This window comes from Ovis canadensis, chromosome 3, assembly GCF_042477335.2.
Source record: "Ovis canadensis isolate MfBH-ARS-UI-01 breed Bighorn chromosome 3, ARS-UI_OviCan_v2, whole genome shotgun sequence".
Classification (NCBI taxonomy): domain Eukaryota; kingdom Metazoa; phylum Chordata; class Mammalia; order Artiodactyla; family Bovidae; genus Ovis; species Ovis canadensis.
The window spans coordinates 60,571,785-60,590,541 of NC_091247.1; the positions used below are offsets into that span (position 1 = coordinate 60,571,785).

The following is an 18,757-nucleotide window of genomic DNA, read 5'->3' on the forward strand; positions in this document are numbered from 1 at the left end:
TGTTCTTCCAGCTGCTAAAACCATCTCAGCAAGTTGAGGTGTTAAACAGTTGTTGCTGATTATTTTTAACAAATGCACCCAGGGGATAGGCTGCTCACAGTGGGCACACTCTAAGACGGGTCAAATAAAATCAACTCTAAGATGAGGACTTACATGAAACTGCCAGTCAGGCCAAATAAGAACACCTCATTAGGGATGGAGCTTTGGTTGAGCTCCAGCACCATTCTGTACCCTCTAATGGCTGCTAGGCTGCTGGGTTTCACCAAGACTCTGAGGCTCTTGGTTTCCAAGGCTATCACAGAGATGATATAAAGATGACATCACAGAGATGGTATAAAGGAGATGAAAATGGGGCAAGTTAAAACATCACCAAACTTGCTGTTCTTATCAATATGCAAACATTTTTCTTTAATAAATGCTTCCTGGATTGTTGCAAGCTTTTGGCTAATTTGCCACTGTTCTCATTGCTTTTATACAAGATGGGATTTTCAGAGGCTCTTACTCCACTATTCCCCCTGATGTCTTCACCTGTGAATTTTGAAAACGAATTTTGATTGTAGCAATCTTCAAGTTGTGCCAGCAAGTATCCCATGGACAGGGACTCATTTTCCTTTGTCTTTAGGGATGCTTTGGGGAAAACCTCTTTAAAATATTACTGGAACTTTTAGGCCATGGGAGAATATCAGCTTAAGGGGAGGGGGCAGCTACTAACAGTAAATGGGACCAGACTCTAAAAGAAGTTCTTTGAACCTATCCACTCTCAGGATTATAAGTAGCTGCCTGCCTGGGTCCATGCATGTCTGCTGATCTCTGCACCCTACCCACGCAGTCCCCACTGAATCCAGTGGGTATGTGTTATGTCACATCAGAAACCTGTTTGGAGCGGGGTGTTTAAGCCAAGGTTTCTGGTGTGGAAGCTGCTATGCAAGGCAGGCCAGCTATACACAGGAAAGGAGTTCAAAGCATCCAGCCTCAGTTGGATGGTTTGTCCACAAGTTACAAGTTTAATTACAGTTTACATAAGTGAAGCCCTTTCTAGGGTCTGAGGTGAGACCAGCAGGTACTGATGTGGTGATGGTTTAGTCGCTAAATTGTGTTCGACTCTTAATGACCCCATGGACTGTAGCCTGCCAGGCTCCTCTGTCCATGGGATTCTTCAGGTAAGAATATTGGAGTGGGTTGCCATTCCCTTCTCCAGGGGATCTTCCTGACCCAGGAATCAAACCCAGGTCTCTTGCATTGCAGGCAGATTCTTTACCAACTGAGCTACAAGGGAAGCCGCTAAGATATGCCTGCTGGTATTTATATGGCCTTAGTAAAGTCTTAAGGACTTCCTGAACTTCTGGCTAGTTGGAGAAGGAGCCTCACTTTAAAGCACACAATCTACAGCATGATTCAGATAACACACATGTCATGTAAAACATGATGGACTCGATTTTGGTAGCTGAAATTGCTCAGTGCATCATCCTGGAGCAGCTCACAGTTTTAAAGGACAAGTCTATTGGCTTACATACCAACATTCTTAGGTCAACAAACAATGGCCATGTGTGTGCTTATTTTTGCATGGCCCGTGAGCTAAGTTTTGTTTTCTTAATATTTTTTAAGAGTTAAGGAAAAAAAAGGAGAATATGCAAGAGAGACCTAGTTGGGCTTGCAAAGCCTAGAATATTTTCTACCTAGCCCTTTACAGAGAAAGTCTGCCTGCCTCTAGTTTAACAGAATCACGGATTCCAATAACCAGGCATATCAGAGGACAGTCAACACCCACAGTAAGATGAGAGAACCAAAGGGGACAAAAACACTTGAATACAATTCCTTTAATGCTCCAGGCATTCAAACATTCATAGAACTGCCTTGTTTCGAAAGTCATTTCCTCTTAGGTACAGATTCTGTGTCCAGGAGCAGAGACAGTTTTCTCCACGGCACCCACTAGTGCTGTGGGGACCCTCTACAGCACGTTGTCTTCTCTGGTAGAGTCCCCATGACCCATGGCAAGGCTGGACGCACCCCTGCTTGACACAACCTCCACTTTAATGGAAACACCCTTCGTAGCGTTACCACAGCTCGTGGGTCCGTCTGTTTCCGGCACAACCAGACGTTCCAAGTCTGGGACCATCACCCTGAGGCGCTCCTGAAACACCACATTAGCTGGTTAAGTCCACCAGCACCTGCTCCACTTTATCAGACAGACACTGAGGCACTTTCATGTCCTGGGGAAACAGAGTTTACAGTCATCATAGGAGTCCAGTGAGACAGAAGGGGCTTTCCTCTCAATAATTCATTTGTAACCCTAACACATGTTTAGCAGATTTATAAATTCATGTCTGGTTACATTTGACAACAAGGCTTCACAAAGTAGATGAAAGCAGATTTAAGTAGATGAAAGCACGGCTGAGTTTCCAAAGGCTATGACGGGGAGCAGAGAGAGAGAACTTGTTTGGATGGAATATGCTGTATATCACGTCAGCATCCGGTCATCCTTAAAGAAATGCCTGGCCTTCCAAAAGGAATTTTAAAAAAAATCTCTAACCCTTATTGGATTCTTCCAAGGTAATAATGTTATCTGTCCTTCCTTCTCCAGCAGTGGTTAGAGGCATCTCAATGCATCTGACGCCTGAGGTTCAGGCCTAACGGGCCAGGGGTCATGAGGAGGGAGGTGTGGACACCAACATTCTTTAAAGCTTCCCCAGTGACTCCAGCAAGTTATCTGCATTGAGAACCTTGGTCCTCAGGGCTCTCCAGCCTTCCTAATCTCCTGTGTTCTCACTGAATGCCCTTGAGGTAGTCCCTGGATCAGGCAACAAGTTCTTCCACAAGATAAGAAACTAAGGCACAGAGGTTCATGGGTTTTTCTGATGCTGTGCAGCCAATGAGTTGAGACTGAAATCAACATCTCCAAACACCACCACCACCTCCTTCCCTAGCAACTGGCAACATGAACACAGACTACACGGATGAAGACTGACGGGGGCGAGGCATGACCATCTGTGCCACAGATACCACTGAAGGATATGGAAGAGTTCTGTGCCAGCTGCTCTCCCTGATCAGACATAAATGCACAAAACAGATACTTATTTGAAACCACGTGAGGAATGAAGCATAATTTCCTCTTTAAAGCCTTTCTTCCCTCACATATATTGCTATCGATTCTGTTTTCTTAGAAAACCCATCAAAATCCACAGACTTCCTAACACCTGGATTCTTAGTTGTGCCACTGTAAAAGACACTGGAAAATTCTCAAATGTCCCTGTAATTTAGGTCCAAAAGATCATTACAAATCTGCATTTGCTTGTGACGGGACTACAAAATTCTCCCCACTTTTTTTTTCCATCTTGTTTTTTGGCCGCACTGGGTAGCATGCAGGATCTTAGTTCCCCAACCAGGGATTGAACCGGTGCCCCCTCTAGTGCAAGTGTGGGGTCTTAACCACTGAACAGCCAGGGAAGTCCCCAAAACCTCCCTACTTTTCCCATCACCGGCCCACACAGACTTCCCAAGCCCCAGAACCCTACACTTTCTCCATGGGTGCGCACCTGCCCACAGTCTACTCAGAATCTCCCCAAACACTAACCCATCAGCTGCTCTGGGCCTCTAGGATTCCAGTAACACTTGTTTTATTTTGCTCTGGATGCAAACTTCATCATCTATACATTCTGGGTAACCACTGGCATGTTTATTTTTTAATTCCAAACTGCCGGGCGAGCCCAGCCGGCTGGGCCTTCCTCCACTTCACTGAGACACAATACTTTCACATCCCACACCCACTGGTGCATCCATGAAATCATTTCCATCATTCCTTTTTTTACCATCAGCTCCCACATCTCATCATATTTGAGGCTGCTTTTTCTTTGCTTTGTAAAAAAGTCTCTCCTGGCTGCAGAACTCTTTTCTGATGACAAATGGAGATGAATAAGGGAGGGCACCTGTGCCAGAGAGAAGGACGACACCTATCCCCACCCCCAGGCCCAGGGTCCGGGGGTGAAGGGTGCATGCCTGTTCAGTGGGTCTGCGGGGATTCCCATGCATTGTGCGCTCAGCTCACACTGGACACCAGTGGCATGTGGGGGCTCCTCCTTGCTAGTGAGGTGGCCTCCCGGAAAGTCTGTAGAATATTCATCCATGCCGTGGGTAGTAGAAACTACACCTAAGGAGACACTGCTAACATTTGCTGATTGACAGGGTGCCATGTGATGCTCTGAAACCACACCTTTTCCATTTCAAGAGATTCTCCCTTTCGGGTGAGACATACACTGATCCACAGGCTCTCCCAGACATTGAGAGGAACAAGGAGACGAAAAATCTTCCCTGGAACAAAACCTAACCTTCCAACTCCTAAAAAAGGTGTATAAAGAGCAAGAAAAACAAAATGGGGAGGAGCCCCCTGGGGTGGGGTAGGGTAAGGGGAATTCTACTCTCCTGGAGGGCTTTCTAACAAAAGTTAAATCTTCCGAAAAATGAACAAAAGAGAACCTGTCCAAAGGGCATGTAGAATTCTGGTTAAAACAAGGAGATTTGAGAATCACCATAATCGTCATATTTCAAAGACCCATCCCACCACCCACACACACCCAGCTATTAAGTAAAGCAAGACATCGTGTTTTTTCCTCTCTCATGCTTATTGAATGCTTATGGGTTCACAGCAAACTTTGCTGCTTAGTTTCTAAAACATGCAGAGAGCAGACTGAGCAGCGTTCGGCGCCCAGTCCACGCCAGCCCTGACTGGTGACCGGCCAGACACCATCAGGATCAGGGTGAGCACGCCCCCTGGCGGCGAGGCGGTGCCTGCACAGCCAGGCCCCAGGGACAGATGGTGAGCACGTGTCCCAATGGTTGGGGGAGTGACGGGGACGAGCTGGAGGGACTCATCGGCCACCTCCTGAGTGCTCTCACATCCCGTCCCCACCCTAGACCGGAGGCCGCAGCTGGGCACAGAGCTAAGGCACTAACGCAGCAGTGGACAGTCACCAACCAGGTCCGACGGCTGCCACCCCTGGGCGGGAGACGCCCTGCTGCTCAGAGCGCTGCCTTAGGATATAATTCAGATCTTTTCAAAGAATGAGAAGGTAAAGTAAGTACATCCCTGTTTTTGCCCCTTAGAAGAATATCTGGCTCTCCCGTCTGAGAAATGTGCTGCAGTTTTCCAATCTCCGTAGCAGGGCCGAGAGCTTCACCTGGGGACCTCTGGGCAACCAATCACTCCTGGGGGAAGCTCCTTTGTTGTCTCCCAGCACGTCTCTCCGAGTTGTGCTTGACAGCAATTCAGACACATCTCCTTCCCCTGGGGCCGGGCCCCCCGCGTGCTTCTTCTGAGGCAACTCTGCGCACCTCCCTGGGTCACAGCTTGATGAAGGTGGCCGGCTGGGGGGGCTGCTGCTCCGCGTCCGGGGGCGGGAAGACGCTGGCAATGGCTATGTCCACGATGCCCTGGCACAGCTCTGCATAAAGCTTCCTGAAACAGGTTCGGAGATCTATTATTGAGGATGCACATCAAAGTGCAGGAGAAAATCAAAGGTGGTTTAAAAAAAAAAATCCGGATTGTTTAGTTGCTAGGTCCTATCCAACTCTCTTCCAACTCCATGGACTATAGCCAACCAGGCTCCTCTGTCCATGGGATACTGGAGTGGGTTGCCATTTCATTCTCCAGGGGATCTTCCTGACCCAGAGATTGAACCCGAGTCTCTGGTTTCTCCGCATTGGCAGATGGATTCTTTACCACCGCACCACCTAGGAAGCTCTTTCACCAGGATCTGCCCCAAAATTCCACCTGGTATTTATAAGACACATGCCAACTGTCCATACAAATACTATAGGAAGTACTACTGCATGAAGATAAAGCATCCACTTAATGGATATTTCTGGAAGGTCTTGCAAGTGAACAGACAAGGCAACGCCTGCTCTAACTAACTGCAGGGGAGACAGGCAGTTCCAAAGAGAACAGGGCCATCTTGCCTGTCTGTGGGGGGTACACATGGAGACACAGGCTCTCCCCAAGGAAAGCACCCACGGGCTGCGGTTGAGGGGCCTTTAAGGAAGACTCCTCAGAGTAACAGCTCATCTGAGACCTGGAGAATGAGTGACAACGGACAGAGAATGGATGACAGGGCAGAAAAGAGGAGGAAGGAGGGGGGAGTCAGACACAGAGAACGAGGGTGGTAAGATCATCAATACCATTTTTCTAGAGGCCACATATACATGTTAATATACAATATTTCTGTTTCTGACTGACTTCACTCTGTATGACGTTCCCTGATTCCATCCATGTCTCTACAAATGATAAAATTCTGTTCCTTTTTAGGGCTGAGTAGTGTTCCACTGTATACACACACCACACTTCTTTACAAGTCCTCTCATTTGCAAAGCAGAAATAGAGACAGAGACGTAGAAACAAATGTATGGACATCAAAGCGGGAAGGGGTGGGTGGGATGAACTGAGAGATTGGGATTGACACACATATACTATGCATTTATATAAAATAGATAACTAATGAGAACTTACTGCATAGCATAAGGAACTCTACTCGGTGCTCTGTGGTGAGCTAAATGGGAAGGAAATCTAAAGAAGAGGGCATATATGTATAAGTATAGTTGATTCGTGGACTTCCCTGGTGGCTCAGATGGTAAAGAACCTGCCTGCAATGCAGGAGACCCAGGTTCAATCCCTGGGTTGGGAAGATTCCCCTGAAGAAGGGAATGGCTACCCACTCCAGTATTCTTGCCTGAAGAATCCCATGGACAAAGGAGCCTGATGGACTACAGTCCATGGGGTCACAGAGTTGGACAGGACCAAGTGACAAACACTTCCATAGCTGATTCACTTTGTTGTACAGCTGATTCACTTTGTTGTAAAGCAACTATACTCCAATAAAAATTAAAAATAATAAATAAAAAAGAATGAGGGTGAGATACAGAGACAAAGGAGGGGAGAGAGAAAGAGAGAGGAGGGTGAGAGAGAGGAAGGGCCATGCAAATACAGGGAGGGGCACCCACCAGGCAGAGAACTCAGGAAATCTGGGAAAGGAGACCACTGCAGTGTGAGGCAGGGGACAAGGTGGGGCCTGACGCCACATGCTGGCACCTGGACTTCAGCCAGAGGCCAAGGAACCACCAAAGCCAAGGAGGAAAACCTCCCATCCAGAGCTATAAGGAGGCCCTCAAACTCCGCACCCCCTTGTTCCCTACAGGACTTTTGTCTGCTTCACACAGTAGTGTATGAGGCGAGCTCTTTTAGGACTGGCTCCAACACAGGGAGGGCTTCCCAGGTGGCGCTAGTGATGAAGAACCTGCCTGCCAATGTAGGAGATGTAAGAGATTCAGGTTTGATCCCTGGGTCGGGAAGATCCCCTGGAGGAGGGCATGGCAACCCACTCCAGTATTCTTGCCTGGAGAACCCCATGGACAGAGGAGCCTGTTGGGCTACAGTCCATGGGGTTGCAAAGAGTTGGACATGACTGAAGCAACTTAGCACACACTCATGTCAACACAGGGAAAAACCAGAGACATATGGTTCAAAGAGAAAACCCACGTCTGAGACGATGCTCTGGGCCAGATGTGCCTATTTGCTATGTGCCTAACTTGCTCAGGACTGCTGGGATACAGGTGGCAGGAGTCTAGGCCAGCCCAAGCTGGAGGAACAGAGGTCTTCACTGTCCTGACTTCCAGAAGATGCTATCTCCCAGTCTCCACCAGGTGGGGAATCTTCACAACCAAATTCCGGTCCCTCCTGATCCAGTGGCAAATCTCTGCTATTCTCCTCATAGAAACTTTCTCCCACCCTCATCCCCTTCTACTGCCCTTGAGGCTGGAATTGCTATGTCCTAACCTTTTGTAAGGCCCTCTGGGAAGAGAGCTCGTGCAAAGCCATGCTTCTCTTGTCTGTCTTGGTAAGCCCTAACTACCGGCTGACCTTCGTTTCTCCTGCGAGATGTCTGCTCTTTCCTATCTCCCCTCCCCCCAGCCCCCCCGCCCCTGCTTCTTCTGTCTACATGGATCAAGCCCCAGGGTCTAGGCTACACCACTCAACCTTCCCCTTCTGAAGGGACAATGATCAGGAGGCCCGCACAGGAAGGGTGGTAGCTTGGGTCTTAGTAGTCTTGGGTCTTGGCAAGTCACCAAGAGCCAGAACCACTGAAACAGACAGTGTTTGGTGTTCCATGAAGCGTGTCATTAGTCACCTTGGGAAAGCTTTTCTGAAAGGGATGCTGGGGGTGGGGGGAGAGGACATAGCTTCAACCTCGTCAAGTCAACTAACAACTTCGATATTTCTGGCATAGGAGGTACCCAATATACAAGCAAGTATGGGTCTTTGAACATCCTGCTATGTTCACACAGCAAGATAAGTAAGTCCTGTTTTAACATCTGCACAACAATGAAACCGTGCCTCCTGAATAAAGACTTTCCTTTGACTACACCATCGTATCATCATCTCCATCAACTCTCTTCCCATTTGTCCTTTAGGAAGCAAGGATAAAGGCATTTGAAAGTTTATTTCCTTCATGGGCTTCCCTGATGGTCCAGTGGTTAAGACTTTCCCTTCCAATGCAGAGGGCACAGGTTTGATCCATAGTTGGGGAACTAAGATCCTCCATGCCTTGAGGCATGGCCAAAAAAAAAAAAAAAAATCAGGAAAAATCATATATCATTGTTGTATATAAAAAAAAGTTTACTTCCTTCAGCATAAGAACAGAACCCATCCACCTCATGGTGTGGCCTGGGTCCCAAGGGGCTTTCCAAGACACCTCACAATAAGCCCCCCATTTCAAGAGCTCTCCCTTCTCAAAATTATGCACCTAAAAGACAGACGAACTTCCCTTGTGGCTCAGTGGTATAGAATCCACCTGCAATGTAGAAGACCTGGGTTCAATTGCTGGGTCAGGAAGGTCCCCTGGAGAAGTGATTGGCTACCCACTCTAGTACTCTTCCCTGGAGAATCCCATGGACAGAGGAGCCTGGAAAGCTACAGTACATGGGGTTGCAGAGTTGGATACGACTGAGTAACTAACACTTTCACTTCACTTCTTCTAGAAGATAGAATCTGTTTCTTTTCTATGACAGCAACTATAACTCAAAATAATTCATACAATAATTGACTGGACAGTGTCCAGCTCCCTCCTCCAGTGGACTCTTTAAGGATGCTCATTCTTACATGTTTCTCAAAACCCTGCTCTTCTGCTAGACCCCACTGCTCTCATCAGGACTCTGAGCAAAGGGGATCCAGCAGATGGGAAGTAGCTTTGAGGAGCTAGCGAGATGCAGCCCAGAGAAGACAGCAAACCCTGATGCCCAGTGGCTTTTCACTAGAGGCCTCTGTCAGGCTCCAGCATGACCAGATCCTGCAGAGCATCTCAGCAAGCGAGCCTTCGCCAGCGTGTGGATGCCACTAATGGAAAAAGAGGTCAAGGATATTACTCATCACTCCAAGTGAACTGAGAAATTGCTGTTTCTCTGCCCTCTCTAGCCTTCAATCCTTACAGGAATAAAAGAGGGAGATCCACCTTTTCCTATCCAGAGACTAGAGGTCAACCCTTGAGCCAAAGCTGGAGGCAGAATTGACCAGGCCTGATGGACAGAACCTTGGGGGTCATGGAAAGGGGGAGGCTGGGTCTTAGTTGGGTTTCTGGCTCAGGACCCCCAAAGAGGGGAGCTGGACATTCACTGAGATGGGCAGCTCTGGGGTGGGACGCCCACTGGACATCCACACAGCTCCTCGCAGGATGCTGGGAAGACAGGTGCAGATACTGGCCTGGGACTCAGGGATACAATGTAATTGGCTGGCTTTAAAATCCAGGAGTGCAAGATGGGCTTGGCTGGAGACTTGGAAAGGGCAGTTTCTGTGAGAGTGGATGGAAGGCAGCCTGGAGCGGACCACAGTATGGATGGGGACTGAGGAAGAGGAGACAGTGTGTGCAGATGTGGCTTCTCCAGATGTGTGGCTGTGGGCATTTCCCTGGCGGTCCAGGATTAAGGTTAAGACTTAAGGATTAAGGATTAAGGTTAAGACTGCTTCTAGTGCAAGGGGTGCAGGTTTGATCCTGAGTCGGGAAACTAATAAGATCCCACACACCATGCAGAGTGGCCAAAAAAAAAAAAAGAAGTGTGGCTGTGAAGGGAGCAGGGAGGAAGTGGTCAGTGGAGCAGGACAGGGCATCAGAGGAGGGCCTTTTTTTTTTTTCCTTTTGGCCTCACTGCACAGCGGGAGTGTGGGATCTTAGTTCCCTGACTAGGGACTGAGCTTGTGCCCTGTGTATAAGACGCATGGAGTCTTAACCACTGGACCACCAGGGCAGTCCAGGAGGGTTCTTTGTAATCACTGGGGAAATCTGCTGGGTACCACATGCTGGTGGGAAGTATTCAGCAAAGAGGGAGAATGTAGCTGAGCACAGCATCCTCATCCTGCCCTCCTGCCTGGAGGGAGGGGACTGCGTCAGAGCACAAGGAGGGATGTACAGCTGACAGGAAGGACAGGAGAAGGCAGGCACCCCTAAGGATGTGATGAAGGGAGAATGTGAAAGGTTCCATACCCCTCCACCCCAGCCTCCCCCACTCTCCTCCTCCTTCAGATCTCAGTCCCAAGCATCACCTCCCAAGGGGACCTTGTGCTCAATTTTATTATCTTCTAACATCTTTCACTCTATGACAGCGTGTATCCCAGTCTGTCATCTATATTTGTCTTGTCCTTGGTCCTTCCCAGTCTCCCTCTACAAAGGGTGGACCTAGGTCTCTCGGTACAAAGGCTGAGACCCAGAGCCCAATCCGGGGCCAGGCAGGTGACAGGGACCTAACAAGTACCGTTAGCTGCAGGCACGGATGAAGCTGCAACCTTTGAGGATGAAGTCCGAATGACTCCCATACGTGGAAGGTTTCCCATAGGTAGACTCCAACTCACCTATACCCTCACCTTTTCTTACCCCACAACACTCACGCCATGCTGCAGCCAGACTCCTCCCAGGAGGAGTGGAAGCTCCCTGAGGGCAGGGTCTGTTCATCTGCACATCTCCCCTAGAGCCTGGCCCAGAGCAAGGTGCGGCTGGAGGCTGGGTCCCTTTCCCCTTGGCACAGGTGACTCTCTCCTCTTCCAACCCAGCTTCAGCTCCACCATGTCCACGGCACCTTCTCAGACCACGTCCTGTCCAGGGAGCCCCTGAAATGCTTGCTCATCACTATCTCCCCCGCTCACGGGACCAGCTGACCCATCACCTTGCCACACAAGAGGGTCTTGGCTGCTACTACTGGCTTTGTTTGGAACTTTCACGGCATCCACCACCCACCTCAGCACAGGCTAAATGCTCAGCTCATATGGGAAGGAGATGGAAAAGGGAATGACTCGACAAGGGCCCCTGCTGGCCAGGGTCCAACCAAAGCACTACCATCGCTGGTACATCCTCCTTGACATCATTCAAAGGGTCTACGCTAGAAGACCCAGTAATGCGCTTCCCAGGTGGTACTAGTGGTAAAGAACCCACCTGCCAATGCAGGAGACCCAAGAGACATGCTTTCGATTCCTGGTTTGGGAAGATCCCCTGGAGAATCCCATGGGCAGAGGAGCCTAGTGGGCTCCATGGGGTTGCAAAGAGTTGGACATGCTGAAGGACTTAGCAAGCATTCTTAGACACCCCGGAAATGGGAGCTCACCCCGTGTCAAGACAGACTACCCCACCTGTGGAACCAAATTCCCACTTGTTAAAATCCAGTGGTGGTAGTTCCATTTTTAGTTTTTTAAGGAACCTTCATACTGTTCTCCATTCTGGCTAATTTACATTCCAAACAATAGTGCTACAGGATTCCCTTTCCTCCACACCCTCTCCAGCACTTATTGTTTATATATTTTTTGATGATGGCCATTCTAACCCGCGTGAGGTGATATCTCATTCAAAAAGACACAGGCATACCAGTGTTCACTGAACCACTATTTACAATGGCCAGGACATGGAAGCAACCTAGGTGTCTATCAACAGATGAATGAATAAGAAGATGTGGTACGTATACAGTGGACTATATTACTCAGCCATAAAAAGGAATGGCATTGGGTCACTCGTAGAGACACGGATGGACCTAGAGTCTGTCATACAGAGTGAAGTCAGAGAAAAACAAATACCACATATTAATGCATGTATGTGGAATCTAGAAAAGTGGAACAGACAAATCTATTTGCAGGGTAGAAACAGACATGCAGATGTAGAGAGTGAATACGTGGACACACGAGGGGAGGGGAGGGTGGGACAAACTGGAAGATTAGGACTGATACATATATACACTATCAAGTGTAAAGCCGCTAGCTAGCGGGAAGCTGCTGTGTAGCACAGTGAGCTCAGCTGGGTGCTCTGTGATGACCTAGAAGGGTGGGATGAGGCGGTGGTAGGGAGATTCAAGAGGGAGGGGATATATTATCCATGTAGCTGATTCACTTCGTTGTACAGCAGAAATCAACACAACATTGTAAAGTAACTATACCCCAATAAAAACACACACACACACAAAAAACCCCAGTGGTGTTCAGACTTACTGAGCACAAGCAGGGGCGCCGTTGACTTCGATGAGCCAGACCTTCAGCTCCTCGTCCACCATGAAGTCAAAGCCGAAGAGCTGGAAGCTCTGATAAGGGAGGTGCTTGGTGCTGATAGCGGGCTCTATGCTCATGAGGCAGCTCCTACAGGGCACAGGGAAGAGCTTGCTGAGGATGGGGTGGTCTGGGCAGCAAGACCAGGGGAGGGGTGCTTGCATGATTTTACATCCAGTGTGCCGATGAAAACTGGCCTTGGCTTAATTCTCTCTTTTAAATGTATTACCAATAGATTACTCAAGGAGATGCAACTTATTTGTTAGAAAATTCTGCCATCACTCTTATTCTGATAAGTATTGGCTGCTTTCCCAGCAAGCGCTGAGTCATCACAGTTCCTTTAAATGTGGGTTCCTCCAACGGGTGGGTTGCTACCACATCTGCTGATAATAAACAAAACACTTCTATATATTGTTGCCATATTAAAAAAAATGGCCCACCATTTTGTGACACAGAATTTGCAAGGAGAAGGCTGATCTCATTCATTTCTTTCACAAGCTCCACTTTGTTGCTTTTAACTAAAAGCCTTATATGCTGAAACAAGATATTGAAATATGGGACTGTATTAAGGTCAACTACTGTTTGCAAAAATTAGAGGATTTTAGTGACAAGGAAAAGTTGAAAGTGAATCTTAGAAACCATGATGAAACAGTACATGAAGCCTGAGGTCATGCTGCCGAAGCCAGAATCTCAGACAAATTTTTTAACCTCTTTAAGCCAAGTGTTGATGTCATTGTCTGTGAAATTGGGGTAAAAATAACACATATTCCCAGTGCTGAGATGGTTCAGTGATATAACTACCTAAAGAACTTGTCATACCTCCTGGAAGCTGGGAGGCATCTAATGAATGCTGTTACTAGTGAACAAGTATATTTTATTAATTTATCATTAATTTTGGATAGGCATGAATCTATTACTTATGAATGAGAAAGAACTCTTATCCAGTACAACATCCCAGAAAGTCTATGCCATTTCCATTTTATAAAACTCTTCCCTGGTTTTTCCCTCAGTTGGATATTGGGGCAAAATATTTACTTCAGTAAACACAGTATGTCAGGATGACTCTAATCATATCAGAGACAGCTCTCCTTCTATGCAAGCTATATATTTAGAAGGAAAAAGATGTGTCTTATAAGTAGGTTTTGGCTTATGACTTTAAAGAAGAACTGGGGCTTCCCTGGTGGTCCAGTAGTTAAGAATCTGCTTGCCAATGCACGGGACACGGGTTCAACCCCTGGGCTGGGAAGACCCCACATGCTGCAGGGCAACCATGCCGGTGTACCACAACTACCAAGCATGCTCTGCAACGAGAGGCCACCACAATGAGAAGCCTGGCGCTTCAGTGAAGAGTAGCCCCTGCAACCGCAGCTAGAGAAAAGTCCACCCAGCAAAGAAGATTCAGCACAGCCAAAAATAAATAAATATCTTAAAATAAATAATAAACAACAAGAGAATTGAGGCTTCTGTGAACTTGGAATCACGGTCTTGCTTCCCCAACCTCCCTCCAACAGTCCCCCACCCCAAACCATCAGTTTCCTTCTTTTTTTCTACAAAGGAGAAAAGCTTTCTACAGATGTGTTCAAACCTTTAAAAATAATTTTGATAGCTATTTAAGAACCAGTTGGAATAAAATTTCTTCTCCCATTCACCTCTAACCTCCAAGTCGCTTTTATTTTATAAAACTCTTTCCTGATTTTTCTCTCAACTAGATGTTGGGAAAAAATATTTATCTTAGTAAACACAGTATGTCAGGATGACTCTAAGGATATCAGAGAAAGCTGTCCTACTCAGCTGTATATGTAGAAGGAAAAAGATGTGTCTTATAAGTAGGTTTTGGCTTATGCCTTTAAAGAAGAACTGGGGCTTCTGTATTCTGCAGCTTCTGTATTTCATCTCTATGAGAGAATACCCTTGACTTCTGTAATTAAAATGTTCTTTACAATATTATAATTAAGAAAAAATTTAAAATTTAATGGGTTCTCATGATAAAAAGTTTATTACATTTAAAAATTCTTCTTAAATACAAAAACAATACTAAAGGATAAAGAATAAAAAGCAAAAGAAACATTACACTCCAGCACTTATAGGAAAGATCAGAAGTCAGAACCAAATCAAAACAAAATATTTTTTATTTGTTGGGAGTTCAAGTTAATAAATCACTTTAGAAGAATTTTTTTTAAATATAGTGTATCTAATTTTTTTTTTTAGCTGGAGTAGGAAGTCTGGGGGAAGTTAGCTGGGGGAGAAAAAAAAGAACATAAGATTCAGGAGGAGCTTTTATAGCTCTTGAGTAGGAACACTCTCTGAGTGGCACAGAACAATGGGAAGGAGGGGGATAGCAAATATCAAATACATCTTCTGCCTAAAATAGGAATTCTTTCTTCAGTATATTTGATTTGCCTGGTGTCAGAATTCTAAGCACGTATAATCCCTGAAGAAATGGAACTCTGAGCCTTGTAATTATTCTGCTGGACTCTATGTAAGAATGTTGTCATTTTTATTGTTTAGTTGCTCAGTCGTGTCTGACTCTTTGTGACCCCATGGACTGTAGCCTGCCAGGTTCCTCTGTCCATAGGGATTCTCCAGGCAAGAATACTGGAGTGGGTTGCCATTTCTTTCTCCAGGGGATATTCCCAACCCAGGGATTAAACCCCAGGCATCTCCTGCGTTGGCAGGCAGATTCTTTACCACTGAGCCATCAGGGAAGCCCAGTATAAGAACACATTAAGGAAAAAGGTTCAGTCATCATGACAGGGTGGCAGCGACAGGGCAGATAAACAGACGCAGAACAGAACAGAGATCCCAGGAACAGACTCTCGCATAAATGACCACCTGATTTACAACAGGAAGGGACACCAAAACGTGGTGGGGAAGGGACAGTCACATGTACAAGTGAGCCTGGGTCAACAGGATGTATTTCTAGAAAAACACGACACTTGACATGAAACAATTCAGAGAGGTTACAGGTCTTAAATATGAGAGAAAACCCAGAGGTCCATCAACTCCAGAGAGGATAAACCATGGACCACTCACACAATGGAATATGACATGGAAACAATATTGAAAAAATCAGAACACAAAGCAAGAACTGCAGTATAATTCCACTTATATTAAGTTTAAGAACAAGCAAAAAGAATCTATGGTGATAAAAGTCAGAGTGGCTATCTCTGGCAGAGAGTATATATTTTGAGGGAGTTCAAGGGTATCTGTTAGGATGCTGTAAATATTTTATATCCTGATTTGCATTATGATTAGATCAACGTATGCATAATTTAAAATTCACTAGATTTTTACCATATATGGACATTTCTCCAAATAATGTATTACTTAGCTTTGCTTGTTTTTCAGTTTAAATGAATAGGGCCAGTTCGTAATTTTTTGCTTGATATTATGAGATCCAACCAGTCCATTCTGAAGGAGATCAGTCTTGGGTGTTCATTGGAAGGACTGATGCTAAGTCTGAAACTCCAATACTTTGGCCACCTCATGCAAAGAGTTGACTCATTGGAAGACTCTGATGCTGGGAGGGATTGTGGGCAGGAGGAGAAGGGGACGACAGAGGATGAGATGGCTGGATGGCATCACTGACTCGATGGATGTGAGTCTGAGTGAACTCTGGGAGTTGGTGATGGACAGGGAGGCCTGGCGTGCTGCGATTATGGGGTCGCAAAGAGTTGGACATGACTGAGCGACTGAACTGAACTGAGTGATAAAATCCTTCAGGAATAAGGAGAAACCAAGACATTCTAAGATGATGGAAAATCAAGAGGACTTATCACCAGCAGAACTGCTCTAACAGAAATCCTGAAGTCTGAAGGGACATGAAACTTGGAATTTTAGTGCTGAAGCAAGAGCAAAGGAAAGAGCAAACATCTGGGTAAATGTAAAAGAGTGTTTCCCTCCTTTGTATGTAAAGTGGGTTTCTTGTAAACAGGATACAATTTGGTCTTTTTTTAAATCCAACAAGATAATCTATTACATATTAGGTTTATGTATATCATAATCCCTGGAGTAACCATTAAAACAAACAAAAATACAAAAAGATATAGCCAAATACTCAACAGAACTCTAAAAAAAGTTCAAACAATTCAGAAGAAGGCAAGAAACAAGGAAATGAAAAACAAAACAAAACAGAGGGGACAAATGGACAATGAATGATAACACGGTGGATGTAAATTTCATCAAGCCAGTAGTTACTTAGAATGAGAATGGTACAAACACAACGACTAAAAACCAGATGATACACTGGATCAAAAGCAAAACAAAACAAAATCCAACGATATGTCTATCAGAAGCCCATTTTAATTAAACAGTAGAGAGGAGGAGTAAAGGGAAGAAAACATACAAATCATTAATCAAAAGAAAGCTGGAGTGACTATACTAATATCAGGCAAAACAGACGTCAAAATAAGAAATATTACCAGAGATAAAGACAGGAACTACATAATGATAAAGAGGTCAATTCTTCCCAAAGAAATAACAACTCTAAATGTATATGCACCTGAAAACACATCTTCAAAATATACAAAGCAAAAAACAAATAAAACGAAAAGGAGACATAGACAGGTCCACAATTATACTTGGAGACTTCCAAAGTTTTACCTCTCAATAATGGACAGAACAAGTAAAACAGAAAATCAGCAAGAATACAAAAGACTTGAATGACACTACCAACTGCCTTCACCTAATGGGCATTTACAGAACACCCTGCTCAACTACAGCAGAATAAACATTATTTTTAGTACATGTGGAACATTCACTAAGATGGACCATATTAAGAAAAAAATTTAAATATGTAAAGATAGACCATATTCTGGACCATGAAACAAACTTTAACAAATTCAAAACCATACAAAGTATGTTCTCTGACCATAATGAAATGAAAATTCCTTGAGAATCCCAAATATTTGGAAATTCAGCAAAAATTGCTAAATAACACACAAGTCAAAGATGAAGTTACAGGAAACTAGAAAGTATTTTATTAAAATGAAAACAAAAACATGACAGCAAAATCTGTGGGATGCAGCTAACAAGTTCTGATAGGAAAGCTGATGGCATTAATGGCTTATATTAAAAAAAAAATCTCAAATCAGTGATCTGACCTTTTACTTAAGGGAAACTAGAAAAAGAAGAGGAAAGCAAACCTCTCAAAAGCAGAAGAATAAAAATAATCAAGAACATGAGGAAACTGAAAACAAAAATGGCAGACAAAATCTATAAAGCCAAATGCTGACTTTTAGAAGAGATTAATAAAACTGATAAGCCTCTAACCAACCTGCCCAAGTGAAAGAGAGAAGATATAAATTACCCATACAAGGTAATCGAAGGATTAAGCATAAGGATTTTAAAAAGCTTCATCACTACAGATCATATAGATATTAAAAGCATAAAGGGATATAACAAATAATTTTTGTCCTTAAATTAGACAATTAAAATGGAACAATTCCTTGAGAGGCACAAACTCCCAAAGCTCCTTCAAGACACACTTAACCAAAACAGATAGGATTAGGTTACCTTATTATATGTTTGATTTGTAGTAAGATACTACTTTCCAGGGTGATGTTCAAAGCACTTGTTAGGTACTGATTGAATGCCTCAAAGAACATTTCATTTCCTTCTTCATACTTCCCGTAGTTCTTTGAGTACTCCTTCTGAATGCAGTGATTGGTCAAGTGGCAGGTTTTATCTTGGAAATTATCCATATGATATGGTTCTGAAGCAGTCCGAAGGACACCCTCTCTATAGAGGTAGATATTAAACTGATGATCCACCAAGACCCAGCTTCTGCAAAGTCAAAAAAAAAAAACACACTATTTTATTCAAGTTATCGAAAGCTTCTCCATGTTCTTTTTATCATGCCCACACCTTGACTATTCTGGGAGGAAACAGAGGAAGGAGGTAGTTTCTAAAATTATATGAGGTTACAAACTTCCCTGGTGATCCAGTGGTTAAGAAGCTGCCTTGCAATGTCAGGGGATGCAGGTTTGATGCCTGGTCGGGGAACTAAGATCTCACATGCTGTGGGGCAACTGAGCCTGCACACCACAACTAGAGAGAAGCCCCCGCGCTGCAAGGAAGACCCAATGCATCCAAAAATAAATAAACAAATGTTAAAATAAATAAAGTTACATGAGGCAAGCCATGACAATTAGCCAAAAGAGCAAATAATCACTGTAATGAGGCAAAGAAAACATTTCACCATAA

The 18,757-nt window shown here is 45.0% G+C and overlaps 1 protein-coding gene across 1 annotated transcript in view; it reads right to left on the reverse strand.

Annotated features, from left to right (window-relative positions):
* Positions 1–1,802: 1,802 nt before the first annotated feature.
* TTL (tubulin tyrosine ligase) overlaps positions 1,803–18,757 on the reverse strand; it is a 38,312-nt gene continuing 21,357 nt past the window's right edge. Inside the window, exons 5-7 of the mRNA XM_069583206.1 lie at positions 18,068–18,337; positions 12,500–12,643; positions 1,803–5,449 (exon numbers count right to left, since the gene is read on the reverse strand). Coding sequence (XP_069439307.1) covers positions 5,335–5,449; positions 12,500–12,643; positions 18,068–18,337 — 529 coding nt within the window. The 3' untranslated portion in view covers positions 1,803–5,334. The remainder of the gene's footprint in view (positions 5,450–12,499; positions 12,644–18,067; positions 18,338–18,757) is intronic.